The 15,458-nt window shown below is 40.4% G+C and overlaps 1 protein-coding gene across 3 annotated transcripts in view; it reads right to left on the bottom strand.

The window, feature by feature from the left end:
- si:ch211-286b4.4 (zonadhesin) overlaps positions 1–15,458 on the bottom strand; it is a 99,348-nt gene that overhangs the window by 42,689 nt on the left and 41,201 nt on the right. For all 3 annotated transcript variants that reach the window (XM_049467184.1, XM_049467185.1, XM_049467186.1), the window contains 11 exons: positions 14,993–15,157; positions 14,047–14,198; positions 13,785–13,953; positions 13,571–13,679; positions 13,130–13,269; positions 11,973–12,098; positions 11,709–11,888; positions 10,713–10,937; positions 9,520–9,646; positions 8,252–8,451; positions 6,354–6,566 (listed from right to left, as the gene is read on the bottom strand). In XM_049467184.1, coding sequence (XP_049323141.1) covers positions 6,354–6,566; positions 8,252–8,451; positions 9,520–9,646; positions 10,713–10,937; positions 11,709–11,888; positions 11,973–12,098; positions 13,130–13,269; positions 13,571–13,679; positions 13,785–13,953; positions 14,047–14,198; positions 14,993–15,157 — 1,806 coding nt within the window. The remainder of the gene's footprint in view (positions 1–6,353; positions 6,567–8,251; positions 8,452–9,519; positions 9,647–10,712; positions 10,938–11,708; positions 11,889–11,972; positions 12,099–13,129; positions 13,270–13,570; positions 13,680–13,784; positions 13,954–14,046; positions 14,199–14,992; positions 15,158–15,458) is intronic.

Genomic DNA, 15,458 nt, shown 5'->3' with positions numbered 1-15,458 from the left:
AACTTATATACTATATACGGGTTATTTATATGCCCTTTTTATGCCTTGTGTTTTTTCAATTTAAGAACTGAATTTGTTTCACCAAATGCCCACTAGAGTGCAGTAAGACACCACATAAAACCTGATGAACACTACAGCTCAATTTATCAATGCTTTTCAACTAGTTTACTCACACCACTCATCTAGCATTGCCATTATGGTCACGCTGGTCACCCAGCTTGGTTATGCTGTCCATCCAGCTTGGTCATGCTGGCCATTCACATTGGTCATTATGGTCCTGCTGGTCATTCAGCTTTGTCCTCATAGTAATGGTGGTCTTCCAGCTTGGTCATACTGGCCAACCACCTTTGCCATGCTGGTCATCCAGTTTGGTCATTATGGTCTTCCAGCTTGGTCAATATGGTCAACAAGTTTGTCATCCAGATTAGTCATGCTGGTAATCTAGCTTGGTCTTCACGGTCATGCAGGTCATCCTCATCCAGTTTGGCGATGCCGGTCAACCGGCAACATGTTTTAAGCCTAACTGGCCTCCAGGGGTCTCTTTGCCTGTAACGCTCGAACCCCGTAAATCGCCGCTTGCGGCTATATTTATAGTTCTTATTCTTTTTCTGCCATAGAAGTGATTGGGCAGAACAAACCGTAAGGCCTACAGGGCTGAGACTTGGTCATATGGTAGTACTTCTCACCGCTACTCAGATTCAAAAGATGAGCCCGATCGGCCTCAAGGGGGCGCTATGGCGAAGGTCAACGCGTTTGGCCTCGTAACTCCCACGCCCTTATAGCTAAAGCAAAAATTCTTGCATTATATGATTCCTTGGTTAATGGCAAATCAAAAAGGTCAATAGAACCACTAAGCTCCGCCCACTTAGATTTTTTGCTATTTAGCATAATATGCAAAACCTACTTTTGAGAACTTGTCCTAGGGTCATTGACCAATCCTGTCATATTTGGTGTCAGACAACTCAGCAGAGTCCCAACCTCAATAATTATCGAAAAAATTGAGAATTTTTTAAACAATATGGCCGCCATATGCAAATTAATCTTACCGTGGCACACTCAAATTTACTCTAACAGCTGTAACTTTTGAATGCTTAAACCTACACTAATGCCACTTTACAACTTTGATGCCAACATGATTCTGAGGTAGCCCATCAATCTGTGTAGACATAGGCCCCCAGGGGGCGGAGCCAAAGCTAAAAATCTGTTTCTCAGGAACCGTACAAGCTATGAAGCTCTCCTTTGGCATGTATCATCTATGGCCTATGTCCTAATGTTTTACAGAAGGAAAATTTGATATGCAAATTTTTGCGATCGTTATTAGCCAATCAGTTTACAGCAAGCTTTTGACAGGCTAAACAATGACCAATCAGGACGATACTTATACCCTACATGTATCTCAGGGCCTTCTATCATCCATTAAAATATGGCGTTGATTGGCCTCAAGGGGGCGCTATAGCAGAAAATCAGTTATATCTAAAGGTACAAGTGGCCTAAGCTTGTTATTCTTTTTTAATTGTATACATTGCTGTAGCCTTTACAACTTTGTAATTACATATGTTTACCAAAAATGCAAAGATTTTCATCAGTGGCCAAAAGAGTAAAAATTGCTCTTTTCGAACTTGTCTTTAAGTCCTTAATCAATCAAAACAAATTTGGTCTTGATGCAATCTTGAGACCCTGTAGGTAAATAATTATCAAAAAAATCTTGACATTTTAACTATTTGAGGCCCATAAACCTTGATCAAACATGTACGTGAAAGCCTTTTCAGAGTTATTTGGCCAAAACTCTGTCAAAGTTTAAAACATGCCAAAACTGTTGAAGCTACTAATTAACAATGACATTTGAAGTACATTTGCCAAGTATGAGCCAAATAAGTCTTCAGTAGGCTCTACAGTGAAAAAATAACTATTTTCAATTTATTTTATTTACCGCTATTTTCCAACCTAAATGGACAGAAGACAGGAACCTTTCACCCTATCAACACACAAATTTATACACATATATAGACTGATAATCTGATCTTGATTGCAAATTTTCAGCCAAATCGGACATGTTTTGCCTCTACAACGGCTGGAAAACTACAGCGATTTTGTAGGCCTCAAGCCTGTATTATCGCTTTTTTCAAATCTAAATGGACAGAAGTCAGGAACCTTTGACCCTATTGACACAGACATTGACATACATATATAGACTGATATTGTGATCTTGATTGCAAATTTTGAGCCAAATCAGATATTTTTTGCCTCTAATATGGCCAAAGAGCAACAGCCATTTTGTAGGCCATAAACGTGTATTATCGCTTTTTTCAAGCCTAAATGGACAGAAGTCAGGAACCTTTGACCCTATCAACACACAAATTTACACACATATATATACAGACCACTTGATTATGAGTACCAATTTGGAGCCCAATCGGACTTTTCTTCTCTTTTTAATAAATAGAAACACACTGATAGGGAATGTTCTGTCTTACTTATAGAGTGATAGATTTCCAGCAGGTTATATGTGGTCTCTTGCTGCGCTCTGGTGGTCATTTGGTGAAACATTTACAGGTGAATTATTCTAAATAAAAGCTCTGCTGAACTTATTTAATCTTGCTTGTCTTGCTTAATTGAACATCTCTATCCTTCTTGGTCATGCTGGTCAGCCACCTGGGTCATTCTTGTTTATGCTCCACCCAATTTGTTTTTTTTTTATTTGCATAATATGCAAAACCTACTTTTGAGAACTTGTCTTTGCCTCCTTGTCCAATCATGACATGTTTGGTGTCAAAAAGTTCAGCAGAGCTTACTCCTCAATAATTATTAAACAAAATCTTTACATTTATAAACAATATGGCCACCATATGCAAATTAGTTTTTCCATGGTGCAGTAAAATGTCTTTAACACTTATAACTTTTGAATGCTTAACCTGAAACTAATACCACTTCAGTCCTTTGATCATTACATGACTCTCAGATACCCTGTCAGTTTAAGTAGACATACACCCCCAGGGGGCGGAGCCAATGCTCGATAGCTGTTTCTCTAGAACCATACAAGCTATCAAGGTCATCCTAGCCAATTATCATCTATGGCCCATGCACTAATGGTACACCAAATGAAAATTTGATATGGACAATTTTTGTGGTCACTATAAGCCAATCGCATTCCAGTAAGCTTTTGACAGGCTAAATGTTAATCAGGTCAAAACTTATACACTATTATTGATATTATTGGTTATTGATATGTGCCCTTTTATGCCTCACTGCTAGGCTCTCCGAATGCCCACTAGAGTGCAGCAAGAGACCACATAAAACCTGATGAACACTACAGCACAATTTATCAATGCATTTCAACTAGTTTACTCACACCACTCATCTAGCATTGTCATTATGGTCTTTATGGTCACGCTGTTCACCTAGCTTGGTTATGCTGCCCAACCAGCTAGGTAATTCTGGTCATTCACATTGGTCATTATGGTCCTGCTGGTCATTCAGCTTTGTCATTATAGCAATGCTGGTCATCCAGCTTGGTCATACTGGCCAAACACCTTTGCCATGCTGGTCATCCAGTTTGGTGATGCCGGTCAACCAGCAACATGTTTTAAGCCTAACTGGCCTCCAGGGGCCTCTTTGACTGTAACGCTCGAACCCCGTAAATCACCGCTTGCGGCTATATTTATTATTATTATTATTCTTTTTCTCCTGTAAAAACAGTTGTGCAGCCTAAACCGTAAGTCATAGAGAAATGAAACTTGGTACGTAGATGTAGGATCAGTGCATCTCGGTGGACAACAAAAATGGCACCGATTGGTCAAGTGGTGGCGCTATAAACAAGGAAATTCATTTTTCACAATTTTCTCAATAACTCAAAAACCATAAGACCTACATTCAAAATTCTTTTTTTGATGGATTCCTTGGGTCAATACCAACAACTTTCCAATTTGGACCATGCACTTCCGTCTATATAGATTTTGTGCTAATTTGCATAATATGCAAAACCTACTTTTGCAAACTAGTCCTAGGAATTTTGACCAATCCTGGCATGTTTGGTATCAAAACACTCGTGAGAGCATGCGCTTCAATATTCATTAAGAAAAAGTTGAAATATGTAAACAATATGGCCGCCATATGCAAATTAGTCCTTCCGGATATATGCCCCATTCACTTCAAGAGGTAAATTTGGAGCACTGTTTCTCAGCAACCGTGCAACCTAGCAAGTTGAAACTTTGCATGCAGAATCTATCATACAGCCTCTAAAGGATGTTCAAAGGGCAACTTAATCAATCAACATGGCTGAACACCATCAGCCAATCAGCATTCAGCAGACATTTTGGCAGGCTGAATGTTGCCCAATCTGGATGATATTTGGCAGTTATGTTCAGGTGGAGACACTGTAGTGACCTGCAAAGTGCTGAAACAATCCGCCCACTGGGGGGCGCTGTTCCAAAAAAACGAGTATTTGTCAATCATGCTGTACTATTTTGACATCTAATTGTTTTTGCCATATTTAGTACAGTGGCTCTGACAAATTTCTCAATACAACTATGTTTAAAAAGTGCTTTGTTCATTCATAATTGCTAATTGTTTGAAAATAGCTATATTGAAACTACTCTCTGGATATTTGGCCTATCACCTCCATTTCAGTCTTGCTGCACACTGTAGAGTCTCTAGGTAAATGTTCATTAAAAACATTTGTGAAAATTTCACATACAATACTCTCCAGGCATCAAGCAATCTGTGCGTCCTTGGAATTTCTAACCTAAATTGCTGTAACTCTGCAGTATTTGCTGTAATCTCACAATGTTAAAGACCTCTGTACAATATCACTCTGATGAAGCGCCATTTAATACAGAACTAGATTAAGAATAACTTGACATTACATGTCATATCAGAACATTCACTCCTTTGTGCCTCTTCTCAACATTAATAACAGGTGAAAGACTTTTGATCATTTTAAATGTGACAGAATGTCTCCAATTGTGTTAGACCTTCTTACACATCACCATCCTATGCTCTAGTAGGCACCATTGTGCTAGTTGGTGCTTGATGAAGCGCCATTTAATTCAGAACTAGATTTATAATAACTTCGTAATTACACGTCATATCAGAACATTCACTCCTTTGTGTTAATTTAAACTTGTTTGGTCAAACATTTCAGCTTGTTCTGCAAAGGTTCAAAGGTCAATCTGAATACCACTTTGTGAACATTCTGGTTGAAGCCACCTGATCAATACCAATAACATGTAGACACCTTTTGACTAGTTCTAACTCACTTAATGAATATCCTACAAAGTTCACTAGATTTACATGTGAATTTAAGCACTGATCAGGTTGAAAGGCCTCTGCTCAACATTAATAACAGGTGAAAAACTTGATAATTTCTAAATGTGACAGGGCATCTCCAATCATATTAGACCTTCTTACACATCACCATTCAATGCTCCAGTAGGCACCATTGTGCAAGTTGGTGCTTGAACCCGATGATTGCCGCTTGCGGCTATATTTTTTCACTTATTTTTGAATGAATAGACTTTAAATATATTCGCACCTAAAATCTAATCTTTTCAAAAATGGTTAGATTAGAGTGTTTATGAGATGAAAACAGAAGAATATTGATGATTTGAGTTCATTACATGGCTTATTAATTATTACTTTGACATATGATAGTTATTTTTCTTGATAATCAATAATCACACCTCTAGGATACATGTAGATACTAAAAATCTGACACTCAGAGCAGCCTATACCTTTCAGTATTTTAATCAGGACACACAAAGAAAACTATATACTACTTAGTAAAAATGTGCAAGTAAAATAAAAACTATATAAAGTAGTGCGCACACCATACCTAGCTTTAGTTTGAGTAAAGCAGGTAGTTTCACACTTTTTTTCTGTGGACCCTTTTGAGTCTTTATTTACTGATATTATTTGGTTTGAAACATCATATAAATATGTTTGAAGCACTAAAGGTAAATAATATTGGTTGGGGAAGGAGATTTTTCACTTTTTTAGGTGTTTTTCTCTCAATGGGTTTATTGTAGATTTAGCTTTACTGCACTGGGATGTGATCACTATTTTTAGAAAGAGTAAGCTCCGCCCTTTCTAACCATATATGGATTATGTTTATGTGTGAAGGGATTCCTGAGTAATTAAGCTGAGAACACAAGGTGTGATTTTGGATGGAAAATCCATCTGTAGGGTTCTAAGGGTTAAACTTTCTGGGGTGTTTGCACTCCCTACTGGGCTGGTATGCTTAAATACATTTTCAGGTGGACAAAGTGATTTTTTTTTTCAGAATCACTGCTGTAGATGAAGCAGATCTGGAGCCTTATTGTACTCATTTCAAGAAGTCATAAACTGTTATGACTAACCTCTCTCAGAATGAGAGGAGCTGCCACAGGGAAAACAGGCTCTCTGAGATTCCAGGTGGTTGAAGGTATCTGGAGGACATTGTTGGCATTCCTCAATTAGCTCTGCATTTGTGTGGTTTCCATAGGTTCCAGGAGGACAGGGGACAGGGAGGGACGAACCCTGTGGACAAACATACCCTATTGGACAGGGCTGACTGCTGTAGTTTTCCGCACCTGAGGAACAGATATCATATTTATTATGATTACAGGTCTTATTACATGCTTTTTAGTCATTTTTAATACATTGCAAATAACAAAAATCATATTATATAATATTGTTAAAGATTTATGACCTTAAAAAAACTCCCCTTTCTACAGATGCAAGAGAAAGTATGCAAAGTAAAACTCTTTGGGATTATACTTGAATTTCTGCATAAATTGGTCATTAAATGTGTTCTGATCTTCATCTAAGTCGCAACAATAGACAAACACAGTCTGCTTAAACTAATACCACACAAAAAAGTATAGGTTTGCATGTTTTTTATTAAACACAACAACAACACAATATTCACAGTGAGGTTGGAAAAAGTATAACAGGGTTCTTGCACCATTTAAATGTTTTTTAAGACCTTTTTTTGAACGCAATAAATATAATTTAAAACCCAAAAATGTAGTCATATTTCTTTAGTAGAAAATTATTTGTTATTTGTGTTATAAATCAAAACTTAACATAGATAACTCACTGCTAACGTTACTATGTTATGTAGCTCACCGCTAATGTTAGCTAGCTTTCTGCTAGCTTTAGTTCTCTCCCCAGTAACGTAGCTAACTCGCTGCTAACGCTACTATGTCGACTAGCTCTCTGCTAACTTAAGTTCTCTCCCCAGTAATGTAGCTAGATAACCCGCAGCTAATGTTAGTATGTAAGCTAGCTCCCCGCTATCGTTAGTTAGCTCTCAGCTAGCCTTAGTTCTCTCCTCAGTAATGCAGATACATAACTCGCTGCTAATGTTACTATGTTAGCTAGCTCTCCACTAACCTTATTTCTCTCCCCAGTAAAATAGCTAGATAACCTGCTAACGTTAGTGTATTAGCTAGCTTACCGCTAACGTTAGCTAGCTCTCTGTTAACCTTAGTTCTCTTTCTGGTAAGGTTAGCTAACTCACTTTCCCACTGGCATTAAACGCAAAGTCTAAAAATGTAATACCTACAGCAAATTTTCATTCAATTTAAGACAATTTAAGACCTTAATTAGCTGGATTTTAATTTAAGACATTTTAAAACTTTTTAAGGACCCGCAGGAACCCTGTGTGAACCTCTAGGCTAATGACTTTTTTAAAGAGCTAATTAGAGGCAGGATGTGATGAGATTGGACGTGTTTCTGCCCTATAAAAAAACACACACACCAGTTTTGAGTTTGCTGTTCTTAAGAAGCATTGCTTGATGTGAATCATGCCTCGCACAAAAGATCAAGCTCTCAGAAGACCTACGTTCAAGAATTGTTGACTTGCATGAAGCTGGAAAGAGTTACAAAAGTATCTCTAAAAGCCTTGATGTTCATGTGTCCACGGTAAGACAGACGCTCTACAAATGGAGAAAATTCAGCACTGTTGCTGCTAGTCTCCCTAGGCGTGGTAAAGTCCTGTAAAGATGACTGTAAGAGCACAGCACATGCAGAATGATCAATGAGGTGAGGAAGAATCCAAGCTAGAGTCTCAGCTAAAGTCCAAAACTCAACCTGATCGTTCTGCAGGTCTGATCTGCAACTACAAGAAAACGTTTGATTGAGGTTTTTGCTGCCAAAGGAGGGTCAACTAGTTATTAAATCCAAAGATTCACATACTTTTTCCACTCTCACTGTGAATATTATATGTTGTGTTCAATAAAACCTTACAAATGTATGCAAATGAATGACAGACCTGGATGGCACAGGTAGCCTGGAGGGCAGGTAAGGCAGCGGAGGTGAGGTGAGTGACTCGGTCGATAGGTTCCCGCCTCACACTGAACACAACTGCTGTCCTGAGAAACCCTCAGACCGCTGATGTTTCGAGGCATGAAACCACCAGCACAGGAGAACATGGTAGAACTGTTGGCTGGGCAGTAAAATGGGAACATGCAGCTGTTGAAAAATATAATATTTACTTACTTACTTACAAAATAGTGCCTTTCTGCCACTCTATGTGCATCCAAAATAACTTTAAAATACATTTTATTATTAAGCATAGTGTCTTGTGCATTGACTTAATTGCATACGTAACATAAATAATTTAAAACATTAATAAAAACTAATTAAAAAACTGAAAGAACAGCATTTGTTACCTGTCCCCACTCTCCAACTACAAACTTTACCATGATTAAATACAATTATTAAAATCCTTTAGAGATGTAATTTTTCTTTTTGCATTGTTGTGTGACTCCAAATCCCATCTATGCTTTGAACATATTTTTTTATACGTTTATTTAAGTTAAAAATATACATTTTAGTTAGTTGTGTCCCTGGGTTTTACTCAGTCCTGTTACCTGTTACCGTAACACATGACCCTGATCATCTGAAACATCTGGAACATTCTACAACAGGAAGTGACATCAGCTGGTTCTTCCTGAAGATCATGGGAAGACCAACACTAAGTTCACTCATTAGTTTTTTTCTGTATATTTGATCTTATTGTAACGATGACTGAGGAGCTCAATCTCAACACTCAGTCCTGTTACCTAAATTATATTAATTCCTACATCTTATTGTTTTATTTTTCAAATACAAATTTTGAGAAAATCACTAGAATGTGCTCTAAAAGTGTCCTCATGCTATTAGCATAGCCGCCATTTAGCTATTTTTTATGTTTTTGCTAATTCTATGCTAAAAACTCATTCCTCTTACTTTAACTCCTGTTACTCAAAGCATAAAAGGTAACAGGAGTGAGTGTTTAGTGATTAGAAACCTTGTAAAAAATTAAGTAAAGCTGCCTGAGTTTGGCTAATACATGTTTTGAACAGTTTAATATATGTGTTAATAGATTCAGAGTTGAACAATGCATGTAATGGGAAGCAATTCAACACTTTCTTCTGGGTGCAACTATTTTTTGCAACCATTTTTTTTGAACGACGAGTGTAAAATATCTTATCTTCCTAACTTTAGACTCCTTTAGACATCTGCACATTAGTACCACTGTAAAACATGCTGACGTACACTTGTTCAGGTGTGTTGTAGGTGTGTGAGGCTTCAGGACAGTGGTATCCAGCAGGACATGCAGTGGGTTCTCCTGTTTGAGGTCCGCAGTATGAGCCTGCTGTGCATGGCGTCTCCTCCACTGAACCTGTTGGTGACAATTTACTCTGTCACTGTCTAACATCTAGTAAACATAAATGGTGTCACATCATTGTCAAAAGTCGGAGACGCAAAAATAACAGGTGAAAAAAATTAACCAGCGTGTTTTAACATTTTGCATGTGTAATTTGTTCCAGGCAATAGCCGATCGTTTCAGGCGAAAGTTAATAGTTCCTGCCGAGAGCCGATCGTTCCAGGCGAGAGCCGATCGTTCCAGACGAGGGACGATCGTTCCAGACGAGAGCCAATCGTTTCAGACGAGGGACGATCGTTCCAGACGAGAGCCAATCGTTCCAGGCAAGAGAGCCCATTGTTCCAGGCGAGAGCAGATCGTTCCGGGTGAGAGCTAATCGCCCCAGACGAGAGCCGATCGTTACAGGCAAGAGCTGATCGCTCCAGACGAGAGCCGATCGTTCCAGACGAGAGCCGATCATTCCAAGCAAAAGCCGATCGATCGCTCCAGGCGAGAGCCGATCGGTCCAGACGAGAGCCGATCGTTCCAGGCAAGAGCCAGTTGCTCCAGACAAGAGCCGATCGTTCCAGGCGAGAGCCGAACGTTCCAGGCGAGAGCCGACCGCTCCAGGCGAGAGCCGATTGCTCCAGGCGAGAGCCGTTCGCTCCAGACGAGAGCTGATCGTTCCAGACGAGAACTGATCGCTCCATGCGAGAGCCGGTTGTCCCAGGCAAGAGTCGATCACTCCAGACGAGAGCCAATCACTCCAGACGAGAGCCGATCGTTCCAGGCGAGAGCCGATCGCTCCAGGCGAGAGCCGTTCGCTCCAGACGAGAGCTGATCGTTCCAGGCGAGAGCCAATAGTTCCAAACGAGAGCCGATCATTCAAGGCGAAAATTAACACCCGAGAGAAGAAAAATAATGCTTGAGAGCGATATTCTACTCAGTGTGCACACAATTCCCTTGTTTGTGCTCACAAGAAGTTGATTTTCACACGCAAAATTTTAAAATGATTATTTTTTTTCACCTGTTATTTTTTCGCCCCAGACTTTTGACACTGATGTGATGCCATACACAAAACCCTAATAAAGGCTGTATTTACCTGTGGGACACTGGTAAGAGGCTCTGCAGGGAATCCCGGCTGTGTTCGGCTGGCCTGTGCGGCGAGGGTCAGGGCAGTAACTACCTGCAGCACACGGCTCACACTGAATGGCTGAAGTTGCCCCAGGTTGTGCCCTCAAGGTGCCTCCAGGGCAGAAGACTGGCAAGCCTGTACCACTGCACCAGTACCCAGGTGGGCACGGAAAACTGGAGAAATCAGTGAGACCTGAAACAAAGCAATGCATGATCAGATTTCTTTTAATCTACATTTCATAAATACGATATTTTAAGAGACCATATAAGGAACTTCTAATTCAGCATGTCTCGTCGCTGGGTGGTGGTTGGGGGGGTAGATAACTAAGTAAAGCTAAGCTAAGTAAACAAAACTGTAATGAAAAAGACCTTCTTTTAAAGTAAATAGAGTGCCCGATGTTAATCTACACAGATTTCTCTCCTGAAAACTGTTTATTTGGGTGAGTAAGCACGGTTAGTAGGTAATGCTAATGCTGCTACAGCAGCGCTAGCCGGGGTTAGGAACAGGTTACAGGACAATAATGCTTACCTCTGAACAGGGAAATCGCGGTTGGCTATTGGTAAAATTCATACATAAGGAGCATCGGATTATAAGGAGCTCTGATGATTTTTGGGAAAATTAAAGGATTTTAAGGGTGCCTTATTATGAAAAAATATGGCAATTGAATTTGGTTTGGAATGACTCGATTGCTGTTTTAAACCTGTTTAATGTGCCACTAGAGGTGGCATAAATTCATAAATTCTGCCACTACTGCAATTCCTAAATTAAAATATAGCAGTGGGTGACAAAAGCAAATGGACTAGATTAACCACTTAACTGGTCAGGTGAGCATGCTGAAAATTTTAATTTATCAATAGGCCAGTTTGCACAGAAGTAGTATTATTCTGCAGTTACAGAATAATATTCCTTAGTATGCACTTATAATAAGCTTAGAATATTTATAATAATTATCTGTAATCTGACCTGTGGCATTGCAGAAAGTTCCAGGAGGACACCGAAGACAGTCTCCTTTGCTCCCGGCTCCAGGAGTCGGCCTGTATGTGAAGGAAGGGCACGGTCTCGGCCCAGGCCTTCCCTCAGACTCATAATCATCTATTCCATCACAGTAATGACCCTCCGGACACAAGTACAGCACGGGATCACCTGCATAAATAAAACATATTCATCAATACATCATATAAAGAATACTCATATATGAATAGTTTCCATTCTGATATGAGGACTTACTCTCTTTGCACCAGTGTTTAGGAGGACATGGGAGACAATCCTGAATGCTGCTTCCACCAGGAGTTTCCTTTACTGTATTAGCAGGACAGGGATGAGGTTGATCTGCAGCTTCAGGGCAATAGAAGCCTGACAACACAACAAATATGGCCATATTTTAGCGATAGGATAGCTTGGAATCACTGCTAACCATGTCTTGTTATGTTGCTAACCATGGCTGAGTAGCCCTGCTAACTGTGGCTATGTGCAAAACCAGAGCTGGCTTTGCTCCTAACCGAGGCTGGCTATATTGCTAACCAGGGCTGGGTAGCCCTGCTAACCGTGGCTGGCTATGTTGCTAACCAGGGATGGCTAGTGCTGCTAACCGCGGATGGATAGCCCTGCTAACCGTGGCTGGCTATGTTGCTAATCATTACTGGGTAGCCCTGCTAACTGTGGCTGGCTATGCTGCTAACCAGGACTAGCTGCCGCTGCTTACCAGGGCTGGCTATGCTGCTAACTGCAGTTGGGTAGCCTTGCTAACCGTGGTTTGCTATGTTGCTAATCAGGGCTGGCTAGTGCTGCTAACCGGGGATGGATAGGCCTGCTAACTGTGGCTGGCTATACTACTAACCATGGCTGGGTAGCCCTGCTAACTGTAGCTGGCTATTTTGCTAACCAGGAATGGCTAGCGCTGCTCGCCGGAGCTGGCTATGCTGCTAACTGCAGCTGGGTGGCACTGCTAACTGCAGCTGAGTAGCACTGCTAACTGCAGCTGAGTAGCGCTGCTAACCAGGGCTAGCTACCTCTGCTAACCATGGCTGGATATGCTGCTAACCGCTGATAGCGCTCACCCTTGGACAAAATACTGCAAATCTAAGCTTACTGTAAATAAATGTAAGCACTTTACTCAGGAGAGAAATCTGTGTGGATTAACATCCAGCACTCGTTTCACTTTTTAAAAAATGTGTTTTTTAAGAATTACAGTTTTGTTTACTTAGGCATTTCCCCAGCCTCCCCATTAAAAGGGAAACATGGCGACACCCTTGCTCACTTCCATGTAATCATCCTGTGTCATACTGGTGTCGCTTAACGCGCCTTATAATCCGGTGAACCTTATGTATGAAAAAAGACCAGAAAATAGACGTTCATTTCCAGTGCTTAGTTTAACAATGACCTACCGGCAGGACAGGGTCCAGCACACTGCATGCCCCACTCACACCGGCTCCTGTCGGCCGGTGCTCGGCCCTGTGGTGTGAAGTCTGAGCTGCCTGAGATGCACAGATACCCAGCAGCACACACCCCTTTAATCTGACCACCCCTGAAATAAAACAGATAGTTCAGTGAATTACATTTACACCAGTAAGTCAAATGATGTGGCAATAACTGGGTTCAAGCACAATAAATAAAAACTTTCATTTTGTCATTATACTAATAGGGTTGTACAATATACAAAACATATAAAAACATCAATGTTTTTTAATGTATTTAAAAATGATTTCCTACATTGTAAATATTCAATTTGGAGGAGTTACAACAAGCAAATGGCATCCATTCATTCAGTGGAAACACATTTTCCAGCTGAATTCTATTCTAGATTAATTTGTTGTTAATAAGTTTACCTGCAGAATCTTCCTGGTGGGCAGGACAAACACTCTTTCTCATCCTGTAAACCTCCAACATCAAGAGGAGTGTATGTGCCATTGGGACATGGCTGAGGAACCATAGTAGCTGTTTCAATACATGAATGAAATCAAAGAATATTATTTCACATTACTGCAGACATTAGAAATGACTGGCAACCCTCTATATAGCAAAATGCTGTATAATTAATACCTGCTGGGCAGTAGGAGTGAGGAGGGCAGGGTAAAGGGTCTCCCACTACGGCCTCCTCACAGTAGAAGCCTGGCCGACACGGGATGCAGCTGTCTGAGCCTGGGTTGGGCTGGTACTGTCCTGTAGGGCAGGGCAAGGCCCAGGGAGAGCCCACAGGACAGTAATGACCCTGAGACAAGACAACATGTCAGTCTACCTTATCTACATTAGCTACGTTAGCTTCTGATCTAAGAAATGTGGGGAAAGAAATCAGAAAACTGACCTTCGAGCAGAGGAAGGCATGAGGAGTGGTGGAGGAGAAGTCTGCAGGACAGTAGAAACCGGCAGCACACGGACCACTGGGAGAATCTAAACCCTCACCGGCACAGTAATGCCCTGCTGGACACGGCATGCAGCTCTCCATAGAATAACCACCTGTAAAGTTTATTAATATAAGATAAAATTAAACATTAAGTGTAAGTATCAGTATAAAGTGGCTTCCACATTTTGTCACATTACAACCACAAACTTGAAAAATGTATTTTATTGATATTTTGAGTGATAGACAAACACAAAGTAGTAGTTGTGGATTTCTGCAGCTCCTCCAGAGTGACCATGGGCCCCTTGACTGCTTCTCTGATCAGTGCTCTCCTTGTTTGATCTGTCAGTTTGGGTGGATCATGGCCATGACTTGGTAATTTTCCAGGTGTAAGGTACATCTTCTATTTTTATTTGATGGATTGAAACAGTGCTCCTTTGGATGCTCAAAGCTTGGGATATGTTTTTATAACCTAACCCTGCTTTAAACATCTTCTCCACAGATTATCTCTGACCTGTCTGGTGAGTTCCTTCTTGGTCTTCATGGTGCTGTTTGTTCACTAGTGATCGCTAACAAACCACTGAGACCACTGAGAACAGCTGTATTTATACTGAGACTAAATTACACACAACTGGACTCTATTAACTTATATATAAATTGATTGCACTGGATTTTATTTAGAGGTTTTAGAGTAAAGAGGGCTGAATACTTTTGCACGTCACACTTTTCAAATTTGTATTTGATGAAAAGTTTGAAAACCAGGTATCATTTTCATTTTACTTCACAGGTATGCAATACTTTGTGTATGTTTATCACTTAAGTTTGTGGTTGTAAAGTAACAAAATGTGGCAAAAACCAATGTATTTGTTTCTTTAGATGATTTGTTAAATGCTGAAGTGTATTTACGCACCGGAGAGATTGCGCATGCTGCCTGCAGGGCAGGGCATTGGGTTGAGGGTGCCTGATGGGCAGTAGTGGCCTTGGGGGCAGGGGCCATTTATCAGGGATCCTGATGTGTTTAGAGGAGCAGGATACGCAGAGCCACTCTGGCAGAAATATCCCTGCTGGCATGAACCTAGAATTATAGATATTATATTTTAACATAATAACATAATAAGACTTTGGGGGAAAGTGTGTGGGCCCCGCTCTCTGGAGAAATCCCCCTCTCCCACTCAAAAGTGGCCCTAAAAACGACTAAAAATGTCAATTGTGCGAAACACATACAATGTATTGTTCCAAAAAGCACAAGCAACGTAATTAAGTATATCTCTTACGGTCCTCCAAAATTCTCTGTTTCCACATCGAAAGCTGTGGGAGGAGCAGCGTTTAAAAAAATATGAATAGAATAATAATAAGAAGAAGAAGAAGAAGATTAC

Source organism: Astyanax mexicanus, chromosome 18 (assembly GCF_023375975.1).
Source record: "Astyanax mexicanus isolate ESR-SI-001 chromosome 18, AstMex3_surface, whole genome shotgun sequence".
NCBI lineage: Eukaryota > Metazoa > Chordata > Actinopteri > Characiformes > Acestrorhamphidae > Astyanax > Astyanax mexicanus.
This window is presented reverse-complemented; position numbering and strand designations above follow the sequence as displayed.